This window comes from Cimex lectularius, unplaced genomic scaffold, assembly GCF_000648675.2.
Source record: "Cimex lectularius strain Harlan isolate CLEC.00 unplaced genomic scaffold, Clec_2.1 scaffold128, whole genome shotgun sequence".
Lineage (NCBI taxonomy): Eukaryota > Metazoa > Arthropoda > Insecta > Hemiptera > Cimicidae > Cimex > Cimex lectularius.
In genome coordinates, this window is record NW_019392876.1 from 233,257 (window position 1) to 245,457 (window position 12,201).

At 34.1% G+C, this 12,201-nt stretch overlaps 1 protein-coding gene across 1 annotated transcript in view; it reads right to left on the reverse strand.

Moving 5' to 3' along the window:
- Positions 1 to 12,201, reverse strand: part of LOC106669481 (dehydrogenase/reductase SDR family member 11-like) — a 32,924-nt gene extending 20,723 nt beyond the window's left edge. Inside the window, exons 1-2 of the mRNA XM_014398998.2 lie at positions 12,039 to 12,201; positions 4,485 to 4,650 (exon numbers count right to left, since the gene is read on the reverse strand). Coding sequence (XP_014254484.1) covers positions 4,485 to 4,650; positions 12,039 to 12,170 — 298 coding nt within the window. The 5' untranslated portion in view covers positions 12,171 to 12,201. The remainder of the gene's footprint in view (positions 1 to 4,484; positions 4,651 to 12,038) is intronic.

Genomic DNA, 12,201 nt, shown 5'->3' on the forward strand with positions numbered 1-12,201 from the left:
TATAAATAAAAACGAATAAAATATCCATCATTATTATCACAAAAAGTTTTAAGAGCTTGGTAGAATTGCATCGTTTGGACTCTTTGAGGGTGGGTGACCATTTATCGAGTGCTCTTTTTTAGTGAACCTTGCTCTCTCTCAAACGTCTTGCATAAGAAGGCCTTGTGGGCTTGTTCTTGTTGTACCCTGCAATAGTTTGGCTGATCAGGTAATTCGGTAGGATAAATGTTCCTCGATTTTTTTAATTATTGAAGTTTTATCATCTTGTACATTGGCAAACTGTTTAGCCAGACCAGAAATTGTTCAAAATGTAGTGTATTTCCTACGTAATGAATGATCTAAAATACATTTAAAATTAACTGTTAGTACTATTTTACATATCTCACTCTTTCTAGCCCTTCTTATCTCACTCTCTTTTCCTCTGTCTCACGCTCTCTCTATCTCTCTGACTCCCTCACCCTTTCACTCTATCTCTATCCTTTTATTTTCTCTCTCTCTCTGTCTCAATTATTCTCATTTTCTCTATTTCTCTATCCTACCCTTTCTGGCTCTCACCCTCTCATTTTTCTTTTTTCTCTCTTTCTCCCTCTCTCTCTTTCTCTCTCTATCTTTCACTATTTCTCCGTCACTCTTTCTCTCTCTCTCTCTCTCTCTCTCTCTCTCTCTCTCTCTCTCTCTCTTGCTTTCTGTCTCTCACACACATGCACATACACTTTATTCGTATTTTTATTCCACTTAGGGTAAAATATAATGATAAGGAACAATTTACAACTATTGATTAACTTATATAATTTAGTAAAAGAGGTGATCGTTCTTGACTAAGATTGAATGTTGTTCTTAATTTATTACACGATATATCTCAAAAGGTCTTGTTATATTTAATTAAAAGTTTCAAAGGATGAGTATAATTAATGTCGTCATTCCCTTTTCTTCTTGTTGTTAACGTAAATAAATTATTGACAATGAAAGCTCCTTGGAAATTATTTATTTATTTTCAGTAACTAGTTGCTTACGGCAATATACAAGGATTTTAGAAATTGCTGATGATTTATAATCCAATAGGAATTTGGTAACACGTTTTAAAAATGTTTATAATATCCTGATTTTTTTATATTTCTGTACTGCCGAAATGTTTTTATAAGGAACAACGTTACACAATAGCCACTTTATAATGGAAGTTCATTTAGTTATCAATTTGTTTCTTATTTCAAACCTTTTAGTCAATAATAAACTGCTTAAAAATGAATAGGTATAGTAACAATTTCGTAGTATTTCCTTTCCCTGATATTTTTATTTTATTTTTATTGTAAATTGCACTAAAATTTATTTGGAATTTTTACTGAAGGAAAATGTAATTAAGGGTGTATGAAAAATAACATAATAATAGGTTTTAATTATATAATTTTGTTTATTTTTTTAACTAATTAATACTGTGTGTAATGTCCTCTGTAAGCTAAAACCTCTGTGCATCTGGTAGGCGTAATTTTAATAACTTGTTGTTACTAATTTCACAAGTAAATTCAATTCATAGATGTTGCAACCCTGCACTCAGTTGTTGCAGGTCAACTCGCCGCGGATGGTGATCGAAAAACATTCTCTGCAACGCATCCCCCATGTGTTCAATGGGTTTGAGGGCTGAAGACAATGGGTGAAGGGGCAGATGGGAAATTCCTCGGTTTTCTAAACATTGATGTGCAACTATGCCTCTATCAGGCTTGGTAAATCGAAAAATCCCTGCCAATGAGAACCTTGGTGATTTGAAAGATGTATTCCTCGATATTTTCTTGGACATAACGAACTGCGGTTAGGTTGCCTTCAACAATACGGAGTCCAGTTCGTCCTCCAGTGTAAATCCCAGCCCAGACCATTACACCACCTTCTCCAAACTGCACTGAAGGCGTCTGCTATCACTAAACACGACTCATCATTAAACATAACAGCATTCCAATTGGTGTTCTCTTCTAGGCGTTCGCTGCACCATATTCTCTTAACTTCCTAGTGGCCTAGTATTTTTACAGGTCGTCTCAAAGGGGCATACGATGTGAGGCCAAATTCCCACAAACGTTTACGAATCGTTTGTGTTGATAAAGGCCTTGCCAAAACCTCATGTTCTTCATTTTGGATGTGGAGGTCACTATGGAAAGGGTTCCTTCCTGCAGCAATGCAGCAATATTTCTGTCCTCCTTTAGAGTCGTAATGCGTTTAGATCCGCTATCAGGCCTCCTATTGGCACTTCCAGTCTCTCGAAATCGGGCTAAATCCTCGGAGACCACGCTCTGAGGAGCGCCAACTGCCTCTGCGATATTCATTTGCCGGTGAACTCCGTGACTCAATCTCACAACAATATTGCGAACTTCTGTTTGTTTGTTTTATACTGCAGCCATTTGAACGTTTAGATCTGGTTACTGACTCTCTAATTTCAAATATTATACGACGTTGATATTCTAGAATGCTAGTCTCTCATTTGTAACTTGTTATAAGCAACCCCTTTCTTTCACGCTAATAAATTACTTTTACTCTCTAGACGTCATACACTCACCCCAGAGTACTCGATATTCCTCGGAGCGGGGTTATAAGCGACCCCTTCCTTTTACGCTAATAAATTACATTCATTACAATAAATTAACACAAACACAACACTCGATAGAAACATAGAAGTCTGGTCACATTCACTCCCCCAAAGTACTCGATATTCCTAGGGGCGAGTTTGAACCCTCTCCACTCACGCTAATAACTTACTTTTTCTCTCCAGACGTCACACACTGAACCCAGAGTACTCGATATTCCTCGGGGCTGGCTTAAATCACCCCTTCATGCTAATAAATTACATTCATTCCAATAAATTAACATAAAGTCAACACAGACATAACACAAACACACATAAAAAACTATATACATTTAAAAATCCTATAGCCCTGAGGTACCGGAACCGCGATCTGTGCCAAAATATTGACTATATACATCAGGCCTTCCACAATTGAAAAGGTGCTCGACCGTTATTCTATCCTTGCATAACGGGAACCTACGCGGTCGCTTTCCAACAAGAAGGTGCACGTGCTTTATTCTTGTATGACCTATGCTTAGTCTTGTATACGATAAAAATAAAATAACTATCAAGTCATTTAGAGAGTTAATATCACAAAGAATACATGTGTTCGAAATGGTTTAACATAAATGCACTAATTATCATCATCTATTTCCAACACAAAATCCAGTAGGCATACAACTCTGTTATTAAGAATTGGCTATTTATGAAATTTTAGTCGCTTAGTCAGTGCGAGAAGAACTTATATTTGATTTTAAAAAATGAGCTGCTTTATTTTCATAATATTAAATTTTAAAGCGAAAATTCTCAAAATGATTTATAAAAATGGTTATATTTCAACACCAATTTGTTCATTAAATAATTCATTCGTGTCGCAACATACATTAGTACATATTAATGCATTTTTATAGTAAATTAAGCTAATCTCAAAAATTAAAACATATCTGGCAAATTATTTTACCACGTCTTATTATTAAAGAGTTTACCACGCCTAAACAGCTGTTTATGTGAATTTCTGTTTCACGTGGTCAACAAATATGGAAGATAACACTGCAACTAAAGTGTTTGCCAATTAATATAACCTTCTTAATCTAGTTAATTCGCGTTGACATTCCTTCACAAATAAAAGTTTAATTAAAGAGATTTTTTCTTTGTAATTATTCTTGGTTTTTTTAATCTGCCTATTAAAAACGTATTTTACTATATTGCAGATTTAAGAATGAAAGGCAAAGAATCATACTCATTTATTTATGCTTTGACATCATATTAATAATACTAAAACAATTTGTTACTTCATAGTTATTATTATTGTGTGGTGTTTAGTGACCATTAGTCAATGATTATTAGGAGATCGTGAGATGCGATCGGGCGTGACGTAGGTTTTAGAAAAACATTTTCTTTATCGTGCCAACGTTTCGATCTTCATTGAGATCATCTTCAGAGCCTGGGATTTATAAACATTGTTTAAATGTTACAAATACAAGTAGGATGTGATAAAATGAATTTTTACAATTTTAGATTAAACAAATCTTAATTTATCGAAACGTTGGCACGATAAAGAAAATGTTTTTCTAAAACCTACGTCATACCAGAACGCATCTCACGATTCCCGAATTGTTATTATTATTCGTTAGAATATTAAAACTGATTAACGCATTTCTCACGAGAACTGCCGACAAAGCGTGCAGAACGAGATATTTTGGTATGAATAAACATTATAAATCACGGATAACAATAAGTACATTTGTTTTCCTGTTAGGATTTGCGCAACGACCACAAGGCTGGTTTTATCGCTTATTGTCTCTAATGGGGACACAGTTTTCTCTTTTTTCCTGCTCATTGACTTGGAGATTCCGAACTGAAATTAAATCCGTGCGTGGCTGGTGTTCGCTAAATGAACAACAGGCTGTAAACGGTTAATTAGTATCAATTAACCTACCTAGTACTTTAGTGTGGTAAGCAGCGCCTGCGTTGTTCACGAGGACGTGGCATGCTCCGAATTCTCTTTCTGCAGTTTTGATCATCTCGATCACCTCATCTTCGTTCGTCACGTCGGCGGCAAAAGGAAGGATTGTACCTTTTCCCGTTACCCCCGCAGCTAAATCCTATAAAAAAGACATATCATAAATAGGGAACTAGCAAATTTTCGGTTCATCGCTTTGTTGACCTCAAAAAGAAAATTCACTTTTTTTTAGGATTACAGTATGTTCTCTCGTTAGTATTGAGAGTAAGCAGTAGTTATAAATAGATTAATGAATACATTTAAATAGAATAAATAATTAAATAAATAAACATTGTTTAATAAATAATTTACACACAAATTAACTCATAAATCGCAGAATCGAAATGGCTATTCTCTATCTCAAGGAAGGGAATTAGGAGGCTGATAGGTATTCTGACGGGCCACTGCCCACTGAGAAGACACCAATTCGTAATGGGTATCCTACCAGATCCCTTTTGCCACTTCTGTGAAATAAAAGAAGAAACGGCAAGGCACTACCTCGCAGGGTGTGATAGGTATGCTAAGTACAANTATATATATATAACTCATAAATCAGAATTCTATCATGAGACGGTATAACTGGTCATCATTTTGCAAGAGTAGGGATTTGTAATTTATTGGTTTGACAATGCACTTCTTTGCGTGTAATCTGTCAAACCAAATCCTTCTCTCGTTCGAATATTTCTTGCAGTTCATAATAACGTGTTCTACATCTTCCTCAACTTGGCATGTTCCGCTAGTCTGTCTTTGTTTTATTTTATAAAGATACACCCCACAAATGCCATGACCGGATCTAAGTCGGCTTATCATAGAGCAGTCCTTTTTTGACCAGGTCAGTCCATGGAACCAAGGTGTCTTATTTAAATTTGGATTTATTGAGGTATAGAAACTCCCGTCGGTGTAGAATTAATTGTGCTGCCATTTCTTAATAATTTCCGCCTGGATACATCGTTTTGCTTCCTGAATGGGAATAGGAACTGTAAGACTCTTCCCCTCATACAAAGCTCGTTTTGCTAGTTTGTCTATCATAAAATTATCAAAGATTCCGGCGTGACCCCTAACCCAACACAATCTTATATTAGTGTTTTTATTATTTGTTAGTGCTAATATTTTGTTTGCCACCCAGTGTACTAAATAGTTTCCACCAAATTTTAAATTTAGATTTTTTATATTTTCCAAGGAACTCTTAGAATCAGACAGTACTATAATTGTCTTAGTGCTTAGCTGATTTTCATAGGCATACTCAAGAGCCTTAAAAATTCCTAATAGTTTCGCAGAATAAATACTTATTTCCGAAGGGAGCTTGTACATTTCACTTTGCTTTAACTGGGGGTCAAACCAGGCACAGCCTACCCCATCGCTGGATTTGGAACCATCCGTGAAGATGAGGTACAGAGATCTGGAAAACAATTGCGTATCTCCTAAAAATAAAATTGACAACCTGACAACCGAGGGATCTCATCCCAGAGTAGTCGCGGAGGAATGATACTTGGACGTGCGAGCGGTATGATTCATAATCTGATTCCAATGTTGGACAAATGTCGTTTTTATAAATATTTGAGATATTCGGAACTGATTCCAAATATGCTTCTATGATAGGAAGCGTACTTTTCTTTTCCCAGAATTCCTTTGTTAAAATGTTTATGTTCAAGAGGGCTAGTTTTTGATAAATTTCTCTGTTAGTTGAGTATAGTTTTAGAACGTGGTTATAGGTCAATTTCTAATTCAATTCTAAAATTCTAAGGTGGTTCGCAGCTTTCCATGTCCAGAACTTTTATAGGAATATCTGACAATAATCCCAGGCATCTCCGAAGGCACTTATTGTGGAAAACTCGGAGTCGGTTTAAATGAGAGTTTTTTGCATTTCCAAAAAATATTGATCGAAATCCATCAAACTACGAATACTTGACCTACAAAATAGCAGTGAAATTGCCGGATCGGCGCCCCATTTATTTGCTGAGAAACATCTCAGAACATTATATTTCACCTTTACATAATATTTGATCTATTTGTTCCTTCCATAACAATTTACGGTCCAGCATAATCCTAAAAATTTCACGGTTTTACATACAAGAAAGGTATTGTTACACAACTCCACTGAGTTACTGAGAGGGATCGACCTCTTCCTAGAGAAAGGGCAGAGATATGATTTTTGAGCTGAAATTGTAAAATTATTTGTTTCTGTCCGTATTAAAAATTCTCTCATGCCTTCACCTAGAGCAAGAACACCCGCTTCGATGGATTTATGCGTGGAATATAGACAAATATCATCCGCAATTTGGATCACCTTAATAGTAAGAGATTTATAAGAAGGTAAATCATAAACAAAGATTAGAAATAGTAATGGGCTCAGAATTCCTCCCTGAGGGAGACCCTGATAAGTCTTATAAGGTCCAAATGACTTTTCATTTATTTTGATAATTATTTATCTTGAAACTGTAATGTTTAAAATATTTTGAATAATGATATGTGGGAGGCCAATGTGAGACATTTTAAGGGCTAAGTTGGCAAAATCCACTTTATCCAACGCCGCCGAAATATCGAAAAATAACGCAATTAGTGACTTAGGGTTTGTAAAAGAATCATAAATGTTGCTAATTAAGTTCGCTTGAGCATGATGTACCGAGAGTCCTTTATGAAATTCGAATTGAGTAGGAGGAAGCAGTTCATTTCTTTCTAACCACGATAGCAATCTGTTTTTATCATTCTTTCGAATGTTTTTAGAACACAAGAAGTCAGAGCGATCGGGCGATACGATGAGGCGTTAAATACAAGGAGGACGTGAAAAAATGAATTTTCACAATGCTAGAAATTTTAATTGAGTCTAAAATTTCTAGCATTGTATAAATTCACATTTTTTTCACATCCTACAAGTATTTTTATAATTTAAACAATGTTTATAAATCCCAGGCCCTGAAGATGATCTTAATAAAGATCGAAACGTTGGCACGATAAAGAAAATTATTTTCTAAACCTACATCACACCAGACCGCATCTCACGATCTCCAAATAATGCCACAATAATCATTGTAATATCAGTCTTTACATGTCCGCTTCTGTGTTAGGTGGCCAAATATTACATTCGCAATAGAGTAAAGTTAAAACCGCAAAGGGGATGAATTAACAGAGAATTTCGAAGGGAAAAATGGACGAGAGAGGGCCATCCATTACCCTTATTGATTGATGTGGATTTTCAACGGGGCAGTTTAATTTGTTCGACGATATCGGCAGATCGGGCAGGAGGGAGTTCACGTCCCTTTGGCCTGGCATTTTGTATTCACATCAGACGAAACTTGCAAATCGGATCATAGAAACGCTGATTGAACGGCTTACTGGGATGAAGCCATTCGGGGACTTCAAAGTTGGAACGGGGCCGCACCGACTCCCTGGTTATAAGAATTATGTCCTCCGCTCAGCTGTCACCAGCCGTTCTCCATTTCCAGTACAACTTAGAAACTTTGGAGAAGTTGATGGTTTTAAAGATTTAACCATTGCCACTCTTAAATGTTAATGTTGAACTTTATTCTCAACGGAAGATTAAAATTTCATCGAAAAAATTAAAACTTTTTGTTGGGAAATTCAACATTTCCCTGCTGCCAAATACAACTCATTTCAAATACTTTATTGCGCAATATTATGTTAAATATAAAGACTGAAAAAAATTACTGTGGATTCTTAGGTCTAAATGAGTTTAAATTGATATAATATTCTAAGCATCAAACATAGTTTTAGCTGATTGAATTTAACAGTTGCATTGAATTAGTTATGAGAGTTCGTTGAATAGTTTGAACTGTCCAATCGTGCGGAAAACAAAAGCTGAACCTATAAAAACATTGATTTACAAAATTTACTTTATAAATAATAATATAATAAGGTCATCACTTCGAAATATTTTATTATTGAGAGTACTTATTCAGTGTAATATTTAGTCTGAACCATTTGTCCCTCCTACAGAATGTAATCTGGGTCCAAACTTTAATAATTCATTATCGGAAATTTGAGAAAAAAATCTAACCCGGTAAAGAATAAAACGTCGGATTACTAAAAGGAAACCAATGAATCCGGAATTTTCCTCGTCAACTTTTAATCACCAATTATTAAAGCAAAACCGGCAAAATATTGACTGGAGATGCCTATTTTTTGAACCGTCCTCTGATTATCGAAAATTAAATTTAAAAAGGAAAATAAATGGATGACTAGGAAAAAATATAATTTACACTGTGTAAATAATTTATGATAATTTCACCACGTACAACATAATATGATAATTTTCTTTAATTTAATAAACTTTGATCAATTTAATTATATTCTTGGGCATAAAAATATGCAGTAAACAAAAAAAAGTAAAAACTGAAAGATCAAGGATGAAGCCAGGAAAGTAAAAAAGGAACAAAATTATTTTCATTTTATTCCTAACCATATTTAATGTATTATTTCAAATTTCTTTAACAAAAGTGATGGTTTTATATATATTTAATTCAAAGTCATTATTACTATCAGGTATATCAATATGGTGATTAAGCGTTTGAGTTTTATTTTTAATTAATTTTGTGATTGAAGGTATGGGATATTCAATAAATATGGTTTCTTGAGTTACCGACACGACTAAGGAACATCAAAATTTAGTTAAAACTACTCAAATTCCGTTTTATCTCAACCAAGACCTTACAAAAAGTGGTCAATTCACCACTAACACATAAATGAATTAATATTTTAATGAAACTTTATTTTGGTAATAATAGGTGAAAACATTGTCCGATCATTTTTGCCATTGAGATTGTAGGAGCGGAGAGTATATATGTATACAAAATTAATATGAATTTTGTATGTTGGATCCTGCGAACTGCGACATCGTTATTGTATACAGAGTCATTTCCTGGCTGATCAGTTTGTCCAGGTAGTATGGGGTAAATGTTTATATAATTTTCACAACCATCGACACATCCCTAATTACTATGACCAACGAAAGCTTGTGACAAAATCCCACCAAAAAAAAAAAAAAATTGTGAGCAAGGGAAAAAAGAAGAAGATGAAAACATCTGCCATAACCTTGACAACAAGAAGACGAGCCCTCTAAAAGATGAAGCCATGAACTTTTAAAAACTAAGTAACTAACTATAACCCTTGTTCAAAGGCTCAAGTACAAAAGTCATATAAGCGACATACTACATAAAGCCAAGGTATTTTCTAACAACTAGTGAAGTTTTATGTAGCTAAACTGGGTAATAAACCCAAAGATGGCGTATTGTTTATGCATCACAACGGACAGACTCTCGTCATATGTAGAGTATGTCTAAAATCACTGCATTTGGAAATACAAAGCAAACTGTGATGTCTACGAAGTCTTGGGTGTCATAACATAGCAGGAGCAATTCGTACTTGTCCACAACCGCAATCGAACGTCCATCTCCCACCCTTCTACATTCATGCAGAAAAGTTTGGTTCCGAATGATCTAAGTGGTCAGACATGTTTGGAAGAAAGGGGACCCAGAGTTTTATGAAGGAGTCCTATACCCTTAAACCCCAGGGAATGATTCTAGCTATCTTTAAAGCTGAGGTCCATGCAATCAAACTTTTTGAATAGTAGATAAAGAAAAAAATTATCTACAGATCTACGGACTTTCGGACCGTCAGGAAATGTTTGAATTACGGTTATACGAAACACAACGAGGTTATCTTGATCTAGCAGTCTCCTGGACTTCAAGGTATAGAAGAAACGAACGGTCGTACCAATGAGCATAAAAAGGGTCAGCCCACCGATGAGTACATCAGAGAGTGTGCTAAAGTTCGAGCAGGAGACAGAAAAATTAAGTACCCGACGAAAGCAAAGGTGTAAAATAAGCTAAGAAATTTATTCATTATAAAGGAAGGTTAAAGTCCTCCGCTCTCTTAGAAGAAAATTTCAGGAAAATTATTACCCTTATACCATTATTTTTTATTATTATTAGTTTTTTCCTTTTTAGACTTACGCTAACATTTATGCTTTCTGTTTACAGATATCTCATTTTGTATGAGGAACTTTTTATATAGATAACTATTTTTAGTTAGAACTATAGTTTTTAGTTAGAAAGTTTGAGCAGGAGACAGAAAAGTTTTTTCCTTTTTAGACTTAGGCTAACATTTATACTTCTGTTTACAGATATCTCATTTTGTATAAGGAACTTTTTATATAGATAACTATATTTTTAGTTTTGAATATAACTATTAATAATTCGTAATATGAAATATTTTTCTTTTTCTTAATCGTTTTAATAAACGACTTTTGGTGAAATTTTTTTTTTCATTTATTGGAGAGTTCACCTTCAAAAACCGTGATCGGCCTGTTTTGGGTAATTTAATAAATATACATCTTAATTATTAAAAATTTAATAATAATTAAGTGAATGTAAGTGTGCTTCGAATTCCATAGAGAATTGGAACGTTTAAATCATACAAAAAAGAACATTGGTAACAAAAACAAAGTCATCATTTTTAACAACAGCAATAATATATTATAATTAATAAATAATGTAACTATTGTTACAAGCGTTAAGAATAACTTTTTAAATATAACTACTACTTCAAAACCGGCTATCATATCAATATTGAGACAGTGATAACATGTGTTTCAAGAATACTAAAATGGGCTAAAGATAAAAAATTGCACCACGAGGTTCAAATAAAAAATAACAAACTATCTCGTAGGTTTCTCGTACGCAAGTCATTTCTTTTGTACTATAAAATTTTTGCTTAAAATAAATTACAGAATTTACTAAAAAATATTGCATAGATAATATATTAGGCAATAGCGTTTTCCATAGAACGTTCAAACTGTAAAAGCTAAGCAGTTCATGATTTTGAAAGCACAAATGTTATTTAAAATTTATTAAACCGATTTCTTGTATTTTTAAGATTAAAACTAATCACGAATAGAACATTTGTCTGTATCGTTCTTTGTTTTTTAAAGCGTGTTTTCTTTTATAGGCAGACCACACCTTTCACTCGACCGTGGGAGAAAATAAAAAATACTCTTTGATATAAAAAAAAAAGAAGAAAATGTGACCAATGTAAACCATCAGGTTTTCTTGTTTGTTTTTTCTGCTAGCATTGCGACTTTATGCTAATAATGGCTCAGTTTGTGATTCGTATTTTTAAACTGTTGTTTTCGATTTTCAAGGATATTGATTTAGAACATGTTGGGAGGGACTAAATTGGATTAAATATTAATATTATTTGTTAAGTTATTCAAGCCTTTTTATCTAAGGTCTTGTTTGAAACGAGAAACTAGTGTAATCCACGACCTTCAGCTCAATACGCCTGTTAATATTATTTTATTTTCTTATCTGTTATATAATCACGTTCTATATTTGTAATTAAACGAACTTCCGGTTTATATATAATCATAGCTGACTTTGTTTTATCATTGGGTTTCTCTTAAATATTTTGTTTCTCAAGATTAAAAACCAACCTAAACTATTTTTTTTTTTTAACAAGTGTAGATAGTTGTTTCACCTTAAGTCTTTGAAGCCTTCTGGCGACTGCGACCACCTTCATGCCATGGTTGGCTAAAGTGATGGCGATTGCGTGCCCGATTCCAGAGCTGGCTCCTGTCACGACTGCAACTTTGTCTTCCCAACGTTCCATAATTGACTGCCTGCGGGACCAGCATGATCCT